Source organism: Carassius carassius, chromosome 46, assembly GCF_963082965.1.
Source record: "Carassius carassius chromosome 46, fCarCar2.1, whole genome shotgun sequence".
Taxonomy (NCBI): Eukaryota; Metazoa; Chordata; class Actinopteri; order Cypriniformes; family Cyprinidae; genus Carassius; species Carassius carassius.
Window position 1 is genome coordinate 5,536,639 of NC_081800.1, and position 19,489 is coordinate 5,556,127.

The window sequence follows — 19,489 nt, forward strand, 5'->3', positions numbered from 1 at the left end:
ACAGTGTCAGTGGATCTTCAGCCTCGAGTCTTTACTTAGCTACATGTGTAAAATAACCAGGCAACTCTACCCCATAAGATCCACCTTGAGAATGAGAGGATTTGGCTCCATCGTTGCCAGAAAATACCGGGCTGTACCATTATCAGTGGGGGCTTCAGATGAGCCCGGCTATTGCATAACAGAAACCCGATCATCGATGTTACTGTGAGTTCAAACGCAAGAAAGCAGAGCTGGGAATATGTGTTAGTGTGCCTCTCCTGAAGTGAAAAGGACATGGAGAAATTCAGAGGTGAGGCGGGACTTAAAGGTACAGTTCACCTAAAAATCATAATTTACTCACCCACGACTTGTTCCAAACCTGTATGAGTTTCTTTCAGATGTTGAACAAAGACTGAAGAGATTTTGAAGAATATCTGACAATAGCCATTGACTTCCAAACTTTCCCTTTCTACATACTATGGAAGTCAATGGCTACCGTCAACTGTTTGGTTACCAAGATTCTACAAAGTATCTTTTGTGTTCAACAGGTTTGGAACATTTTGGGTGAACTGTCCCTTTAAGCGGGAATACGGGACGATATGCATGCAAGGATTCTTCTGAAGGGTTTTGAGCGATTTGTGCGCATGTGCATGTCGTTCTGATCCTTCGATAATGTTTATTTGCGTTTGGAATGTGTCGGCGATGTAGAAGACTACTTTGTATGTACAAATGAAAAGTGAAAGGCATCTGTGGGTCTTCTTATCACCGTTCCCAGCAGCTGTGGGTTTGACACAGAACCCCTGGCATCACATTACACAATATTTTTACCTGACATGTGAAGCCATGCAGCGACAGCCTGGAATAGCATCAATACATAAATCTGCAAACCCTCGCAGAAAGAGCTGATCAATGTGCACTCCAACTCAAGATCTAAATGATATTAATAAAACAATTTGAAGAAATAATAGAAAGGCGTCTTGTTTTAGTCGCATTTGGAAGATCCAGCTCCAAAGCAGGCATTAAATAAAGACAATCCAGCTATTTGATAGACTTTAAACAACTAGGCTGGACTAACCATCGGTTGGCTGAGGTGGACAGGGTTATGGAAGTGGAGACTGTTTTTAGCTCCTGGGTGGCAGAAGAACACCTTGAACTTTGTTAGAATGTTTTTGTTGTATATGCAAGTCCAGCAAAGGTTAAGTGTCAAAGGTGAAAGGTCATGTCCAGGTGTGGAAGACCATGTTAGATCAACTCTCTGCTGTTCCGAATTGCACAGCATAGGACCATACTGAAGATCATGCCAATAATCTGTAAAAAGAGGAGATGTTGCACGTGAAACTAAAGTTGACCCAGTTTGCTTCACTTTTTAGTCCACACTCTGATATTCTCTGGGTCTGAATCAGTCTCGGATTGATAAGGCGATACTGACGCCATTGTTTACAGCACACCGGAGCACATGCAAAAGAAGAAAAACTGTCAAGATATCGGCTTGACAAAGCCTTGCTTAAATATTTACCATGACTCCTGCGATTCCAATCCCCACAGAACTCACGATGAAGAGCTTACTGTTGAAAAACTCTTCAATGGCCTCGTGACATGTCTGCATGGAGTCAAACAGATCGAAAACTGACTGATTCATAATATGCATCTCAATAGCACATCTTCCTAAACAGGGGAGCGTTTCCCAAAACCATAGTTGCTAACTAAGTTAGCAACTTTGTTGGTTGCAATACAATTTCCCATTGCCAACCAACTAAGTTGCTAACAGGTTAGCAACTATGCTTTTGGGAAACGCACCCCAGTTTAGTTTCAATGCATATTGAACAGATGTCACACTAACTGAAGTGCCAAACATACAGGCGTTCTTCTTATTGCATTTATAATGATTCTCTTTTGTGCTTCATTCATTCTCACCTGGTTTGATCCGACGTTTTGACACAAACTGGTTGAGGCGCAGCAGTTCAACTGCAGATGTGAAGTGTTCAAAAATGTAACTTTCATAATAAGGTCAGACAAATATAGAAACATAATTTATCTTACATTTCTATCAGTGTTGTTATTGATCACTTATAATTGATATCAATCTGAAATTAACTGAATTAAGTGCGAGTACTAAAATGACTAAAACAAACTTAAATGAAAATAAATCAATAGAAACTGACAAAATCATATAACAAACAAACAAACTGATTTTAGATGAATTAACATTTATATTTAATGTTCAAAATCTTAATAAATATAGCAGATTATAAATAAAACTAAATTAAGACTAAAGTGCAAACTCACGGTGTCATGGTAGGGGTTTACGGTTTCATTACTGCTGTTTTTTGCTGATTTGTCATAGAAATCTTTGATTTCCTCAATGATCTAAAATGACAAATGAATAAAAACTTATGTTGTAAAAGTCCGACTGATTTCATTTCAAATGAACTCTGAATCCATATGACTGGGATCTTTTGCAGCTTAGTAGTACCTTGTCTTTGTTGAGGAACCCAAACACTCCTGCAGCGACTTCTGCTCCAAAGATGACCAGAAGACAGGTGAAAAACTGCCATGCAAGAGAAACACAGCACCTGGGATATGTCAGCTTTATATTCCATACTATATTTTATAGAATACATCAATGTTGCAGGTGTTTCCTCTTTTTTTTTTCCTATTCTCAAATCAAAATGTTTGAAATAAAACAACATCCTCAAGTTTACTGTCAGCTCCTCAATGGCCATTTGTCAGTGAGCACTATTGTTTTGTTGACTTGAAAACAGAAGAATCTCTCACTCACCAATCCCAGAAGGCACTGAGACTCCCTCACGGCACCACAGCAGCCGAAGAAGCCCACCAGCATCACCAGACCCCCGGCCGCGATGAGGATATAAACCCCTGCACAGGACACACGCACACGCACACGCACACGCACACACACACACACACACGCACACGCACACACACACACTATGCTGAAATATATTACATATATTTCTTTTTGTAAGATGATTACAGCAATTCAATGAGACACAATTGTAAACCTGTTTTCACAGAAAGCTTAAGGGTGTCATTTAAATTAATTAATAATATTATTCTTATTTTACAACTGCAAAATCATTTTACTATAAAGATGTAAAACAACAATATTAATTGTTAGAATAGAGATATTTTTTTTTTGTTATAGCACAGCTATATTACAATATTAATATATTTCTGTCTTCGAAATAATACAAGTATTATTCTTATTAATTAAATTGTTTGGCTTCCTAAAAACACCAGTGTGAATGTTATATAAAGGAGGTTTGAGTAAAAAAAAATATATTTATTATGTCGTTCAATTTGGTTTCTGAAAAATCTCTTAATTTTGCTCTCATAGTGTACAAAATGCAGTGGGAAACAGTGATAATGTATATTATGAAATAGTATTGATAGTTATATATAATAAACAGTATAAACATTAGCTAAAAATAACAACAGTAAATAAATACAGTTTAAATATTAGCAATAATAATAATAATAAATCATGTACTTCTTCTGAGTGGTCCTGCTCCAGCCAAGAAACGGTTATTGATGTGAACTGGACGGTTAAATAATCATTTTCTCCTGGTATTAGACTCTTTTTGGCACAACACCGCTGTAGTTTGAGCAGGATGTAATCAGTCACCGCCAGCAGAGGGAAGCACAAGGGTTAAGTGAGTCCCTTTGGGAGATGACCGCATGTGTTTGAGCACAGCGTGGTCGTGTACAACACTTTAAGATGATGTCATTATCTTTCATTCAGCCTCTTCCATCGACTTATTGTCCTCATTAGAGCAAAACAGAAAGAGGGCGTGGGGTGCATGAATTCCCATCTGAATCCACAACAGAGCCACAAGTCTAATACCTGACAGATTCGGTCAACATCAGGCCATGGAGAGTCAGCTTCCTGTTATGCACTGATCTAGGATCAGCTTCCTCTGACTCTAGCCTCAAATTGTAATCAGGAGACATGAGCTCTTTAGTTCAGCATGGGGAGTTCATCCTGAGACGGTTTAATTATGCCACAGGAGACCTGGGACAGGTGGGAAGACTGGAAATGAGACTGAATCTCTCTTGAGAGACTTTTGTAGGGAATTTTGCAACCCTTTACAGTATAAGCAATGGTGATACTTGTCTTTGCAAACACCACTAAGCATACCAAAAACAACACTTTTTATTTTCCCCGAATATAGACTTCCTCTGGGCTGAGAGTGTTACTTACTCATACAAAAAAGACTTACCGTTATCTCAAGCATTTGAGAGTAAAACTGAGATGAACGAAAACAAAGGGTGACAGAGAGAGTGAACACAACCTTTATCTTCCCTCGACTAAAAACAATCTTGTCACATGCTGATAATATTTACACCGTTGCCACAGGAGCTGCAGAGAAGACAATCCTTTGTCATTGCCGACTGTAATCTAAAAGTCATGCAAAATGTGTGTGTGTGTGTTTGTGATTGTGGGAGGACTAAGAAGTCTGAACTGGTTTATATCAGCACTGTCAGGTGGTTTATTCCAAACGGTTAAGGTTTGGCTGGTTAGCATGGTCCAGTTAAAAAAAATGTGTTGAATCAATTCAATAACAATATCACGTTCTCAACATCACTTCACTCTCGTGAAGGCCATTTCAGACAGAAGACGGTCGTCAGCCATCCTGCTCAGCTTCTCCACAAAGTTTGGAAATTTCTCAATACAACTTTGGTACGTAAAATATTTGTATTTATTGGCTTAACGTGTAAAATTACATTAGTTGTCGAAGAGTAAGTATGGTTTAAAGAGTCGTATTTTCTAGTTGTATGTATGCAAATGTTCGTTTAGTGGCACTCTGAAGCCTCAAAATACAGGCGGTCCCACAGTATTTTCCCTATAAATATTAAAACAAATATTCTCCCACAGGGTACTGAGCTGAACTTATATGGAGAATGATAAAAATACAATATATTCGAGCCCAGTGCTGCCTTAGGGACCGTTCAAACAGAACCCAACGGATCACTGTATGGATTAAGAGCGGCGGGAATTTGAAAAAAAATTACTTTAAACCTAACAGCGTAAAGACATCCATCAGATTATACATCGATGATATATTAGGGAAAAAACAAGATTACTACTCAAACTGTCTATTTTCTGCATGTTATAAGGGAAGCGAATGAGCACCATAGATGAGCACCTCCCTCAAAGTAATTTTGGAGTGCGTAACTTAACATTACGTTTGATATTGCTGAAATAATCTTGGTTCAGATGAAGTTCTGAAGGTAACGTCACAAACTCTTCCTTCAGTTTTCTGAAGTAACATTAGTCATTCAGGTGCCTCACCACAACCCAGTGTAGTGCTGCGTGAATATACGCTCATAAGTAAACTGCATACGTTCAAAACTATATATTTTAGAATAACAGTAATAATAGCATAGCTAACATTATATCTTGTATAAATTGCCATACAAATGTGTGAAATTTCCTTTTATTTTGTTATAATTCTGTGTTGTGTCATTTAAAAGCATAGTCTGGATGGTAAAGTTTGTCTTTGGTGATTAAAACAAACTTGTCAATACATTTGACATTTCTCTGTATAGATTTATTTATATATTTATGTTTATTATTTTACAGTGTTTTAACATGTTTCTGTATTTTTCATGTTTATGATATTTTGGTATGACTGAAGAAGATCAAGGCAGAATTCAATAATCTTGTGGATGGAGTCCTTTTGCATTTGTATCCATCAAAATGCTAAGCAGACATAATGGAAATGACATTGACATTGTAGAGGTTGGACAAAGTTGTAAGTACATTTATTTACTTTATAAATGCAGATTTATTGGAGTCTGTAAGTTTTACGATTGTAAGGCACATTTTAATGCTTCCTTTTGTTTTTATTAAAGCACACAGGCTTGGAGCAGGGATTCATCAAGGACATGACTGTTGGGATTACGGTTGTGGGTGACCAAACTGAGCAGCATCAGTCTGCAGTGAATCAAAGTCAATCTTCTTCTGGTTCTGCTTCAGTGTCAATGGCATTGATCAATGCGAGATCTCTTTCAAACAAGAATTTTATTTTAAACTATGTTTTCCTCTCTTGGATTTTCTATTTATTACTGAGACTTGGCTAAACATTGGTGATATGGCTCCTTTTTCTGAACTTTCTCCTCCAGACTGTAGTTTTTTTTTAGCTCCCCAAGGTCAGCTGGACGGGAGGGGGCCTTGCTGTTATTTTTAAAAATAATTTAAAATGCAAACTGCTTTCTACTGAGGCTTATTCAACATTTGAGGTTCAGTTAATTGTGTTGAATTCATTTAAATCTGTGTTATGTGCCTTTATTTATAGACCCCCCTCATATCATAAAGATTTTATAAGTAACTTTTTTTTTCGAATTTTTTATCTGCTATCATTCCTTGTTAAGATAGTTTTTTAATTTTGGGAGATTTTAATATTCAAGTGTGTTGTCCTTCCAGACCCTTGGTTAAAGAGTTTAATCATCTATTAGAGTCATTTGGTTTATCACAGTGTCTTGTAGGTGAGCCTGATTTCACCAAGTACAACACGTTCCTGGATCAACATCCTTGTTGATCCTGGAACAACAGTCCAATCAACCAATCAAAATTTAGATAACTTTTAGAGAAATATCTGTTTTAGGCTTAAAATCAGGGTTAGGTGCTTCTACACTCTTGTTAATCAGCTATCATTTCCCACTGACTTTAGGAATAAATTATGGGTAGGGTTAGGTTTAGGGGCAGGGATTGGGTTAAGTTTATATTTTTGGACAATAATGTTGATCCAGGATCATCAAAAGATCCAGGAACATGTCTTTCTTGGCAAAATCAGCAATATTAGGGCCCTTAGACAAGAGTGTAGGAGGGCTGAACGTAAATGGCTCAAAAGATAAATGACAAGTTTATCCATGTTTACCCATGTTCTGACAAGTTTCTTATGAATCTTTGAGAGAGTGTTTGACGAAGTTTCAAAAAGCAGTTAAATTAGCTAGATCAAACCATTAATCTGACATTATTTCAAAGGATTGTCATAATTCAAAAATACTCTTCTCTACTATTTATACAGTACTTCAACCCGTTATCCTTCCTTCAATTTCTTATTCTGTGGACACTTGTAAAAAAAATTATACTGATAAGATTGCAGGAATTCGCTCTCAGATTTTATCTCTAACTAGTGATCCTGCTACTTTTGCTGCTCCTTTGAAAAAATTTACCAGTTTTGTTCCTGTCTCTGTGTCACAACTTAAAGACAAAGTTTTGCATTTTTGAAGGTTTCTGGTTCTTCATTCCATCTACTTTATTTAAGGAGGTGACTGATTTAATTGTGCTATCTATTTATAATAGTCGTTTGTCTACTGGTATTGTTCCAAATGGTTTAAAACATGCTATCATTCGTCCCCTTCTTAAGAAAGTAAATCTTGATGCATTAGATATGAATAATTTTCGTCCTATTTCAAAACTATGTTCTATTTCAAAAATTTTAGAGAAGATTGTATTTGTACAATTTAATGCTTTTTTAGTTAGTTATAATATTTTCGATAGATTTCAGTCAGGTTTTACAGTTGGTCATAGTACAGAGTCTGTGTTATTGAGAGTTTCATATTTATTTATGATTGATTTGATTGATTGATTTATTTCATATAATGATATTTTATTAGATGCATGATATTTTATTAGATGTAGATTCAGGTAGACCTGTTGTTCTTCTACTGTTGGATCTCAGTGCAGCCTTCGACACAGTTGATCATGATATCCTCATTGATTGTCTCAAAGACCAAGTGGGTATCCTTGGACTGGTGTTCATCTTATCTTAAGGATAGAACCATTTTAGTCCGTTTTGGAATCTACTCTTCTTCTGTTGTACTTTTGACGTGTGGGGTTCCTCAGGGCTCGATTTTCGGACCTCTTTCATTTACCCTTTATTTGCTTCAGCTGGGAAAGATTTTTGATAAGCACGGTATAAAATTACCATCTGTATGCTGATGATTCACAAATTTATTTCCCTTTAAAATATAGGGAGCAATCTTCTCTTGAGTCTTTGTAGAACTGTTCGACTGATGTGAAGTGTTGGTTGGCAAGCAACTTTCTCCAACTGAATGAGGACAAATCAGAGTTGATTGTTTTTGGTCAGAACTGATGTGGTATGGATTCTAATGACAATCTGTTATTGCTTCCTGGGAAAAAAATTCTTCCTCTGTGAAAGTCTTGGCTTTATTTTAGCTTAAATTTGATCGCCAAATTAATGCTGTTGTTAAAAATGGTTTCTTTTATCTTAGATATATAGCTAAGTTGATCCTCTCTTTCAGTGATTTGGAAAAGGTTTTTCATGCCTTTGTGTCTTCTTGTCTGGATTATTGCAATGCTTTGTATCTGGGTGTGAGTCAGGCTTCTCTCCCTCACCTGCAGCTGGTTCAGAACTCAGCTACTAGGATTTAAACTGGTACCAAAAAGAGAGACCATATTACCCATGTTCTGATTTCACTACATTGGTTACCGATTCGATACAGAATTCAAGTGTTGTTAAACGTTTTCAAATCTCTCCATGGCTTGGCACCAGAGTATGTTTCCGATTTAATTTGTTTACATCAACCTTTGAGATCTCTTCGCTCTAAGGATCAACTATGCCTGATGATTCCTCGAACATGCTTGAAATGTAGAGGAGATAGAGCTTTTTCTGTGGCTGCCCCTAGACCAAAAACATCTGTCCTTAAAAACCTCTCCATTGTGGTTTTTGAAAGCACTCTAGAAATAAAGTGAGTTGAGTTAAGTGATGTGGTCCAGGTAATAGAAGAAGATATCTTAGTGATCTGGGGTTATAACACGTTGTGGGGCTGTGTACTGTGTTAGAATATCTGAGACTTGTAACAGAAAGAAACTCTTTCAGGTTTGGATTTAGCAAATCAATGCGTTTTTGTAAGAAAAATATCCATATTTTAAACATTATAAAAAAAAAATCTGACTGACTATCATCAAGCCTAATTATGTGCTTCTAATTGTGACAGGTGTATTTTGTCTCTCCTCTGCACTTCCGTGTTCGTCACTAATCACCGGTGCATGCATGACCCCTATGTCCTATTTCATCCCCCCGGAAACGGCTCTCATGGAAGTGAGAGAAAATTGTTTATAACATATTAAATATGGATATTTTTCTTACAAAAACACATGGATTCGCTCCGGGAGGCCTTCATTCACCCCCTGGAGCAGTGTAAGGTACTTTTTATTATGGTTGGATGCACTTTATTTGACTACTTTTGGACTGTTAAAAAAAAAAACCCAAAAAAACAACACCAACCTATTGCCATTATAAAGCTTGGGAGAGCAAGGATAATTTTTAATATAATCCGATTGGATTCATCTGAAAGAAGAAAGTCATACACACCTACGATGCCATGAGGGGGAGGAAATTTTCTTTTGGGTTCATACAAGTTGTATGAACTGAAATGTGTGTTGGCAGTGTGTGTACACAACCACCCTATAATGATAAAAATTGAGTTTCTTTTTTTGTAATCTCGTTAAATGTTTTCCCCCTTCTCAAAATCGAGCCATCTGACCGTGTGACATCACAAATTACTATGGCAGAGGTGTCCTTGAGCAAGGCACCGAACCCCCAGCTGCTCCTCGGGCACCGCAGCATAAATGGCTGCCCACTGCTCCAGGTGTGTGTTCACTGTGTTTGTGTGTTCACTGCTGTGTGTGTGCACTTTGTATGGGTTAAATGCAGAGCACGATTTATGAGTATGGGTCACCATACTTTCACTTTTCAATGTTCATGATGTGTTTGTGTGTTTTTTTTTTAAGGAACTTTAGGTTCTTTTGAGCCTTTCACAACAAATGTTTCACGTCTCATTTTCCTATACAATAATTTACAAATTTTTCTTCAAATTGACAAGTGTTTTTACTTTCCTTTTTCTATCTGTTTCTTGTTTTATGACCACTAAATAGCATTATGGTGTGGGAGAGTTTGGAAACTTTCGAGATCCTTCTGATGTTAAGACTTGTCTGGTCATGTTGTGCTATGAAATTTAGAATCTGATGGTTCAGATCTTTGTGCTTCCATGTGCATTCCATTCATATTTTATCATACAGAAGTACAGTACACTCAATTTTCAATTTCAACTAAATGTGATTTCGTTTGCCTTATATATACATATAATATCTTGGTTTCTCATTTTGACCATGACTTGCATTATGGTTGGGGGAGTGCATGTGAACTTGTGCAGGGTTAATATGCAGAGTTTAACCTTCTGATTTTCATATTGAGGTATGAAATTAAAAATAATCCCTGTGGTTTTAATCTGAGGAATTGAAATGCAACTATTTATTTTTTTTTTTTTTTGATTGGGACAGTGCATTTTAATGAACATAACATGGAGTACATGCATGTAAAAATGCCGGATTATAGCCAAAGGCTAATTTCCATCCGTAGTCCCACGTGCTAGGATCACACAGCTCACAAAAACATTGTAAAATAAAATTTACATCTACAGTCAGTTCATAAATTAGCTAATTCCTAAATACAATATTCAAACAAGACTACATTCAACTTCACAAACACTCATCCATATACACATTACAACATAAAACAATTTAAAAGAGAATAAATCATTTGTTTCTTAATGCCAAGGTTATTTTTTATACATCACAATTTCAAGTGTCGGTTCAGATCTTTAGATGCGTGTTTGTATTTTGCAATTTTTTTATCAATTATCAGTTGATGTGCTGAAAGCAAATTGCTTGTTCAATTTAAATGTGAATGAAAGTGCTGTCTATATCATAAAATAAATGACATTTTAAAGTGTTTTGTCATCTTTCGTTAAAAATTTAAGGCAAAGGGGGTAACATCCGTTTACGATTATTGATCCAAGTGATAATAAAAAAATAATAATAGTAACAAAAAAAATCCCTGTTGACACAACATGATTTAGTTGATTGGGCTAGAAAATAATAGTCAAGTCAACTTAAAGAAATGTGTTACCTGGACTAATTCCACTCTAATGGGAAGTTGTTTCAACAAGAAATATTTTGTCAAGATAACAAAAAAAATTTGGGCAGCAGGGTAAAGTATTTTTAGTTGACTCAAATTATTTTTTACAGTGTGATAAACAAGTTAGGTCAAAAGTAATCTAATTACATTACCTAAAATCTGTAATGTAACAGATTACATTATTAACTACAATTTTTGTCACGTAATTTGGAATCAGTATTGGATTCCAATTGGTAAGTAATCTACCCAACTCTCTCTCTCTCTCTCTCTCTCTCTCTCGCTCTCTCTGTCTCTGTCTCATTCGTTCTCTCGCTCGCTCTCTCTCTATATACTTAAAGTAGAGCTGTTACTATAAGGGTCAGTAAACAAAGTAAATAATTACAGAAACAGAAACTGGCTAGCTTCAGTTAGTCTATAAATATAAATGTATTTGCATCTAATGAAGGAAAACAAGGCTGTGTGTGATGCAAATGTGACTGTGGGTCAGTTGAACAAGATAAAACCGGGCTGATGAGAAACGAAAATGTGACTTTGTCACTGGGACATGGCTGAGGATTTAAGTCATGCTTGTTCACACTGGCTTCGTTTCACAGCTTTAAGTAGTAAAACCCACAGATGAGGGTGATGTCAGCAACTAAACCGAGCTTGAGGAGGCTGTTTGAGGACAGGAATATTTCCTGACATCATGAAGTACTGTTCTCTGCATCCAGATTTAGCACTGCATGACCTGTCTGTATCTCTCTCTCCTCCCATGTTGACTTGAAGTCTTGTGGTTTCCTCCATGTATGCATGGCTTGAAATGTCACTTCCTGTTTTTAGAAACACCAACCTCTGAATTCACAAGAACTCACTGTGTATCACGAGGGCTGGGCAGAAGGCCGTGGAAACTTTGTTTCCATCCAAACACTAGGTCTGTCTGATGACCCTTTATTTCTATTTTAAGTGCTATAGAGGGCTCCAAAACTCTGAAAGCAGTTTTATTCATATTTTGCAGAACTGTAGAATCATTAAATATATCTTATATTTTTTTTTATAATTTTAAATATTATCAATTTTAATATTATAATTATCATTAGTTATATACATTAACTATACTGTATAATAACTTTTTATATTAATACAATTATTTAAATATTTTTTAAATTTAATGACTTTTCCTTGAATTGCAACTACTTTTTTTTGTAATTTATTATTTCTTGTAAGTTTATTTTCAACATTTCATTTCAACAATTTTTCTCATAATTTATCAACAGTATAATTTTCCATATTATTAATAATATAATTAATTATTTTGTATTTAGTAATTGTAATTTAAATATGTCAAATGATACAATTCATGTTATTTTATAATACCAAATTACTTAATTTTACTTCATATTTACATATTTACATATTATAATTGTATTAATTTTGTGTCATAATGTTTCTTAAACTTTGCTTATTTTTAAAATGTTCCTACTGTAGGCTCTAAATCACATCATTTCAAAGTAGTCTCAGGTACTTTCTCCAGCCCCACTGTATATACAGTAGGCATTGGAGAAATAATCATGAAATATGATCGATTATTTGCTTACCGATAAAGAAGGTACCAGGTCCTCCATCTAAAAGAGACACGGTTTTTGAATCTAGTCTCAGCCAGAGCCCCACGGCCAGAACCAGCGAGCCAATCATCTGCCAAAACAACACCGAAAGATCTTCAGAGGATGTCATTTCAGATCCAAAGAACATAAACAAGACTGTACTGCAGAATCATTAGCAGATAAATGCCTAAACAACACGTTACATCAGCTCAAGTTCAATTCCTCAAGATGAATTCATTTTACAAAAATGATTATGAAAACATTGTCAGACCTCTATCTAAGGCCTGAAAGATTCTGTACTCTTTGTCTTCAGTTTTTATGGAGAGGTGGCACAGATATTTTCCACTCTGGCAGGATCCTTTTGGTTTTAAATCTAAGAAATGACGGCTGAAGGCCAAACCATGAAAGGAAAAGCAGACGGCAGAATTCAACCACCAGCACTCTTAAATGAACTCTAATTACTGCTGACAAGGAAAGCAGACACTCATCTGTCAAAGTGCATTTAAAAGCCCATCTGCTGAGTACCATTTGATTCAATTTAAAATGTGCTGCCCAGTTTTACACTCTTGGACTCCTGCCACCACTCAGGGCAATTTTTCCCATTTAGAGAGGGTAAAGCATGTTAATATATATATATATATATATATATATATATATATATATATATATATATATATATATGTATGTGTGTGTGTGTGTGTGTGTAAAATCAACACCTCTGAGATTTCTCAGCTCAGAAGGGAAAAGACCATCTAAGGCGATGAAAAATCATATTACATATGTGTTTAAAACGAAATCCATGAGGATGATGCAAGACAAGCGGCACTTTCCTCAGCGTCTCCTGTCTGCTACAGCTGTCATATAACACGACCCCCCGCGGGACATGAACCTCTCAAACACTCGGTAGTGTGACATCATCCGGCCCCACCCTGTGTCCCCCTCCAGAGACCCCCTCTGGCCATCAGGGTTTATCTCTGGGACAAAACACCAACTGTCTGTCTGGGACACACTCCTCTACACCAGACAATGAGCGAGTGACTGGAAAATCTGTTCATTAGAAGATAAACATGTATATAGTATATCATTTATGTGTGTATATAAGATGTATATCTAAGGCATATCAGAATTATTCACAATTTTGGTTCAGGATTGTTTGAGGAATATTCAAAATGTCCAATGTTCAAAAGAACAGCATTTATTTGAAATGTAATGTAAATCTTTTGTAACATTATACATTTCACATTTGATCAGCGTGTCCTTGCTGAATAAAAAAAATATTTAATACATACACATAACGTAATTATAATTCATTCTCAAACAGTTTGCTTTAAATTAAAAATAAAAAAATAAAATAATGCATGGATAATTGTAAGAATAAGGCAGACAATTAAAATACCAGAAAAAAATACTAAAGAAAAATACTAATGTGGGTCAGCTTCAGACCAGCTTCCAGTCTTTAAATTCTTACAATTGCCTGTTGGTTCGCTTTTGGCTTTCTTTTCTTATTTTACAAACAGTATATGGAAAACATAATGGCTTTTTCAAGTTTATTGGGAGTTTTATGGTGACTTTAGACTATTTCTGAGCACATTTTTATGCAAGTTCCATCATTTCAGCAACAAACAGTTTTTAATTTGTAGCAGAGAAGAAACCGGCCATGATTCAACTACCAGACTTTGCTTTTATGTTTCACGCTCCAAGTGTCCACCTGAACACAATCTAAAGTCGAGATCATATGTGTACGTTCTCTAATGAAGAATTACAGCCAACACCAATTACTGTATAATGCTGGAAAACAAGGTGGAACATTTCAAACGAAGTCGTTATAAAAACAAGAAAAACAGGGAAAAAAGAATGAAAGAATCGGTCAACCCAAACCCAGGAAAAGCTGATTAGATCTCCTGGTGGAAAACAGAATCAGCTCAGGGAAGTTTCCATCCTCCGACAGTGCTCATGTAGTGCACTAAACCACATGCTGCACTGAAGAATAGAAACGGATCGGTTTACAATTCTGTAAATGAACTGGTAAATATATACAGCATGCTTCTTATTAAGATAATCACTAACGATTCTAGTGTTGAGAGAGAGAGAGAGAGAGAGAGAGTGTGTGAGAGGAAAGGGAGTGTGTTCTATTGACTGATGATCAAGGGTGTGGTGACACACACACACACACACACACACACATCTACAGACATTCAAAAGCCTAATGGTGTTTACCACAAAGCCACTCCTATCCTGTTAGCATCAATTACAGGAGCATTATCATAACTCAAGCACCTCTTCCTCTGCTAATGTGCCGTTCTTGTTTGGATCACGTCTGTATGGTCAGTACACCAGCTGGTGATCAAGAAGCAGAAACCACACCTGAGTCCAGTTTCATAATGTATAACAGCACATATTAAAACTGCAGAGGCTGGCCCTGTACAACTATATGATGTTAAAATGCCTGCTTCCCCCCATCCTCGACACGGGTGTACGTTTACTTCCTGTATAAATGTGGCTTTGTTTAAACATCTCGACACACCGACTCTGGCATCATTTAAGCATTATTGTGCAAATTAGTTATAATGGAGCAAACTGGTGACCAAAAATAGGAAGGAAGCAGTAGAGCCAAAAAATAATAGACCGTTTCCTCTTTACCTGAGGGTGAGTTACCAAATTATTCCTGTCACATAGTCTCTTTATTTGTCTTTCGAGACAGTTTACAACTCTGACCTCACTCTTTAATGCCTTCCTGTCTACTGTGCCACTGACAGCCCAGATGTACAATCTGACAGCATTATTAATAATTAACGAGCTAACACACATCATGGGAGTACGCTTCACTCTCTACAGAATACATCATCCAAGACAGGAAACACCGTGCATGGATTTATGGGTACGGCACACACACACTCACACACACACACACAGAGAACAAGCGAGTGTAAACAAACAGCCGTTACATGCTAAACGCTGTCAGTCAGACAACATCAGTGATAATATCTGTGAGATTAATGAGGCTCTAATCAGGTCAGTGATCATTATCCTGTACAAGGTCCTCCCTCTGTGCGATTCAGTCTAGTCCGAACTGTGCCCATTTTCCGTGGCTGCGCTGCCAGGTCTGGAGGGAGAGGTTTTACAAACACTGGAAAAAAAAACCGTTCCTGTGACTGTTCCGAGACGATTTAGGTTTTTGTGTCAATGCACAGCTCCCATGCAGAGATTTCTCCGGTCATATATACTCATATTTTTCCACAAATTCCTCCTTTCATCTACTGGTAGGAACATTTCAGCTACGTTTTGAGGAGAAGCAGCCATTGTTAATCCAAAATCTTCTTAAAACAGGATTATAGACGGCCATGGACATTTTCAGCCCTTCTGTTTGATAAAACACAGGTGCTAAATAAATAACTGTTTTAAGACATCTTTGACCAATACGTTGTGGGTTTCATGTCATTTTATTAACAATCCTCTTGCGTTCACACTGGTTAACTAGGTCATGATCATACCAACGGTCTCCCTTTAGCTCTCTCTCACAATCTCTATTCACCCGTCGACCTCTTAATCACTCTCATACTTCTATTCTTCAGATCTGTTTAACCACACATCCCTACACTAAGAGCCACAGGCCACCAATGCTCCTACTCACAGTACTCAGGTATATTAGAAATGATAGATAATGTAGATATGAATGGAGATGAAACTTTAAAGCATGTGACTTGCAGTGCCACCAAAGCCTCACTGGAGCAGCAGGGACTGGAAGCTGCACAATGGCTGTTTGTTTCACCGAGTCTCCTTCAAAACACCCCGAACACTGATGCACATTGCAGGTGTGGAAGTGGAAAAAGTTACCCTGCGTAACACAGGAGCTTCCTTTGACTATGCATGTTTGGGATACGTGTTTGGATAAGATCAGATAAATGAATGCTTGGAATGAAATACTTGGTGCAGGATTTACTTTTTTCACAATTTTCACCTAGGGAATGGTAAATTACACAAACAATTATGCTTAGTTTGTTATGTGACAACTAGTATGTATTGTGCATACAGCACTATTAATGCATGTTTATTTGTGTGTTTTAAACTTTTGGTAAATGCATAATTAAATAAGCTCCACTCACTGTATACACTTCATATTTTGGCACCTGTAGCAGTTTCTGTGTGTGACAAACTGAAGGTCCAGCTAAAGAAAAATGCCACTTGTTGGGCACTTTGGCAAAACCTGATGGTAAAATGGCTGAAAAATGTGGAGGGAAAATATGGTAATGTAATATAAAATACCAATAAATCATTACGAGAGTTCTGTTATTGTGGAAACAGGAAACATTACTAAAGTTAAGATGTGTTTAAAAGGAATTAAAGTGTTTCTGCACAATGCTTAGAAACCACATTCACATTAATTAATGTAAACAGCTCCAAAAAACTACTACGAATTTCCAGACAAGTCAGCAAGATACACCCAAAGACAGACCTCTCAAACCTTTTTGCTGGTTGCTCATGATTACTGGATAAGGTTTTATATGTATTATCATTTATTTATGCATTTAATAGAGACCTAAGCTTATACAAAATTACATTTACAATAGAAATACTCTGATGACTTTTTAAGATTTTATTATTTTTTTAATGATTTTCCATGCCTTTCTCTGTATATCCAGGTTTACCATGACTGCAGGAGCCATGGTAAGAAAGACTTGAATAAAAATACCACCAAAAAAAATGTATTCTTCTTTATTTATATATATATATATATATATATATATATATATATATATATATATATATATATATATATATATATTTTTTTTTTTTTTTTTTTTTTAAGAGTAATTATTATAATCACTCAGATTAAGAGTTTATTTCAAAGCATGATTATAAATAAAGGAGTTAATTAATTTATTAAAAAATGAATGAATCAGTGTTTTAATAAATCGTATAATGAACTAATCACTCTCACGAATTCACTAAAGTCTCTCCTGGTTCTTCATGTCCTGACTGTCTATCCTCACAAATATCATTTCAAGTTAAGTCTGTAAAGGAGAGTTACAGTTGTGCCTCAGGAACGAATCGACCATTCACTGAAAGAGTCGGTTCATGAGATATTCGATCATAAGAATCGTTTCGGCCGATGAGTGAATCATTCAATGCATCATTCGTAATAAATAGAGGCAAGCTCACAGCTCCATCTACTGGCGTAAAGACATAACCTGCAAGACGGAGTTACTGAACTGATCAATGAACGCATTTGAACAAATCTTCTCGGGTTCAAAAGATTCAGTCAGTGGAGTGAATCAAACACACAAGTGCTACAGTGTCCGGCTGCTGCCCTCTAAACAAACATACGCTGAAGGAAAAAGGGGCGGATTTTCCCCAATGGAAAATCTTGATATAAGTCGCGCGAGCAGTGACTCTCAGCCTCCCTCCGAAGCTTTAAATTCCTGCATAAAGCGCGTAAACACATTAAAACACAGAACGAATACATGACTCGCAAAACTGCTTGCAAAACTGGCTCCACATTGCACAATATAGGCTACTAACATACCACACATGATAATAAATAAAACACTACTGCATTTCTTACCCAGAATATAAAGTTGAACAGGAAGAGGAGATATTTCACACATTTCATCCCGCCTTCAACTTTTCCCATGGTGAAAGTGTAACGTGACGGGCTCCTCTTTGAGAAACAGTCCGGCTTGCGGTGTCAAACACGGAGATGCTGTTGCACTGCACGAGCTCTGTCAACATCTGCGGCGGGTGATTTCTTCAGTTTCTCTGTCCCGCCCCACTGAATAATGTGTCAGGGGTGACTCGAGGGGGGTACGAGATGGGCAATGGTGCATCCATGCACCGTACAGGGACTTCTTGTAGGGGACCGTGCGATCCCAGCCAAAGAGAGAAAACTTTTAAAAGCTTTTTTTTTTTAATGGAGCACAAGCAAATAAATATTTAGAAACCTTTCACAATAAACATTTTCACTCTTAAAATAATCTCAAATTTAAAATGATTATGAACCAAATTGTGTTAAAGAGTATATTTCAAAACATGTTGCCACAGTTCCAAAATCAGAAAGCTCTAGCTTTGTGATTTAATATTATTTTCTCCCAGTTTTCTCCAGTTTTAAAAATGTCATTTGTAAGGCTAATGTTAATTTAGTGAATATAATTTATTAATAACCCACAGGCAGGGTGTCTCACCAGACCACACTTAAGCTGTGTTCCAATTCAGGGGCTGCATCCTTAGATCCATTTTTTACCCCAATATTTTAATAAACTGCATTTATGGAGTTGTTGCCCTGCATCATATTTGTCAACAGTCAACTGTATGAAATGTAAGATGACAAGATTTCGGGTGGCGGGGCCAGTGCGTAAGTTGCATTTAAATATTTTAATTGCGTGATTTTTTCAATCAACCAACCAATCAACCAATCAATCAATCAATCAACCAACCAACCAACCAACCAACCAACCAATCAACCAACCAACCAATCGATCAATCAATCAATCAATCAATCAATCAATCAATCAATCAATCAATCAATCAATCCTGTTGTCACAGGTGGGCAATAAATATTGGGATATGTGTGTGACTGCAAAGGATCCATGTGTTGTATTCTTCTTGGCACAGGAAACAAAAGCCATTTTGAGGCTGCTTTTGAGGTGCCTTCATACTGGGACAGTCTTTGTTGTGCCACTGTGATGCACAGTGGTGGACTGGCCATCTGGAGCACCAGGAGTTTTCCCAGGAGGCCATTATACAATGTGGGCTGGCCCATTGCTGGCCCATATATATATATATATATATATAAAATATAAAATGAAATATAATATATGTATGTCCATCGGCCCAGACGAATGGCCCGCGTGGCCCACTTGAGTCAAACACCTTAATTAATTTAGTGTGCTCCAGTGCGGTGGCTCAAAAGCTCTCGTCAGTGTCAAAAATGTTTGAAATAGCCAATCAAATTGAAGAGTGATG

The 19,489-nt window shown here is 36.7% G+C and overlaps 1 protein-coding gene across 1 annotated transcript; it reads right to left on the bottom strand.

Annotated features, from left to right (window-relative positions):
• Positions 1–467: 467 nt before the first annotated feature.
• LOC132129077 (CD9 antigen-like) lies at positions 468–18,343 on the bottom strand. Its single transcript, XM_059540505.1, has 8 exons — positions 18,093–18,343; positions 12,524–12,620; positions 2,759–2,856; positions 2,453–2,527; positions 2,266–2,346; positions 1,894–1,944; positions 1,496–1,579; positions 468–1,287 (listed from the first exon to the last, which is right to left on the bottom strand). The coding sequence occupies exons 1-8, from the start codon at positions 18,159–18,161 to the stop codon at positions 1,222–1,224; spliced, it is 621 nt and encodes a 206-aa protein (XP_059396488.1). The 5' UTR covers positions 18,162–18,343; the 3' UTR covers positions 468–1,221.
• Positions 18,344–19,489: the final 1,146 nt, after the last annotated feature.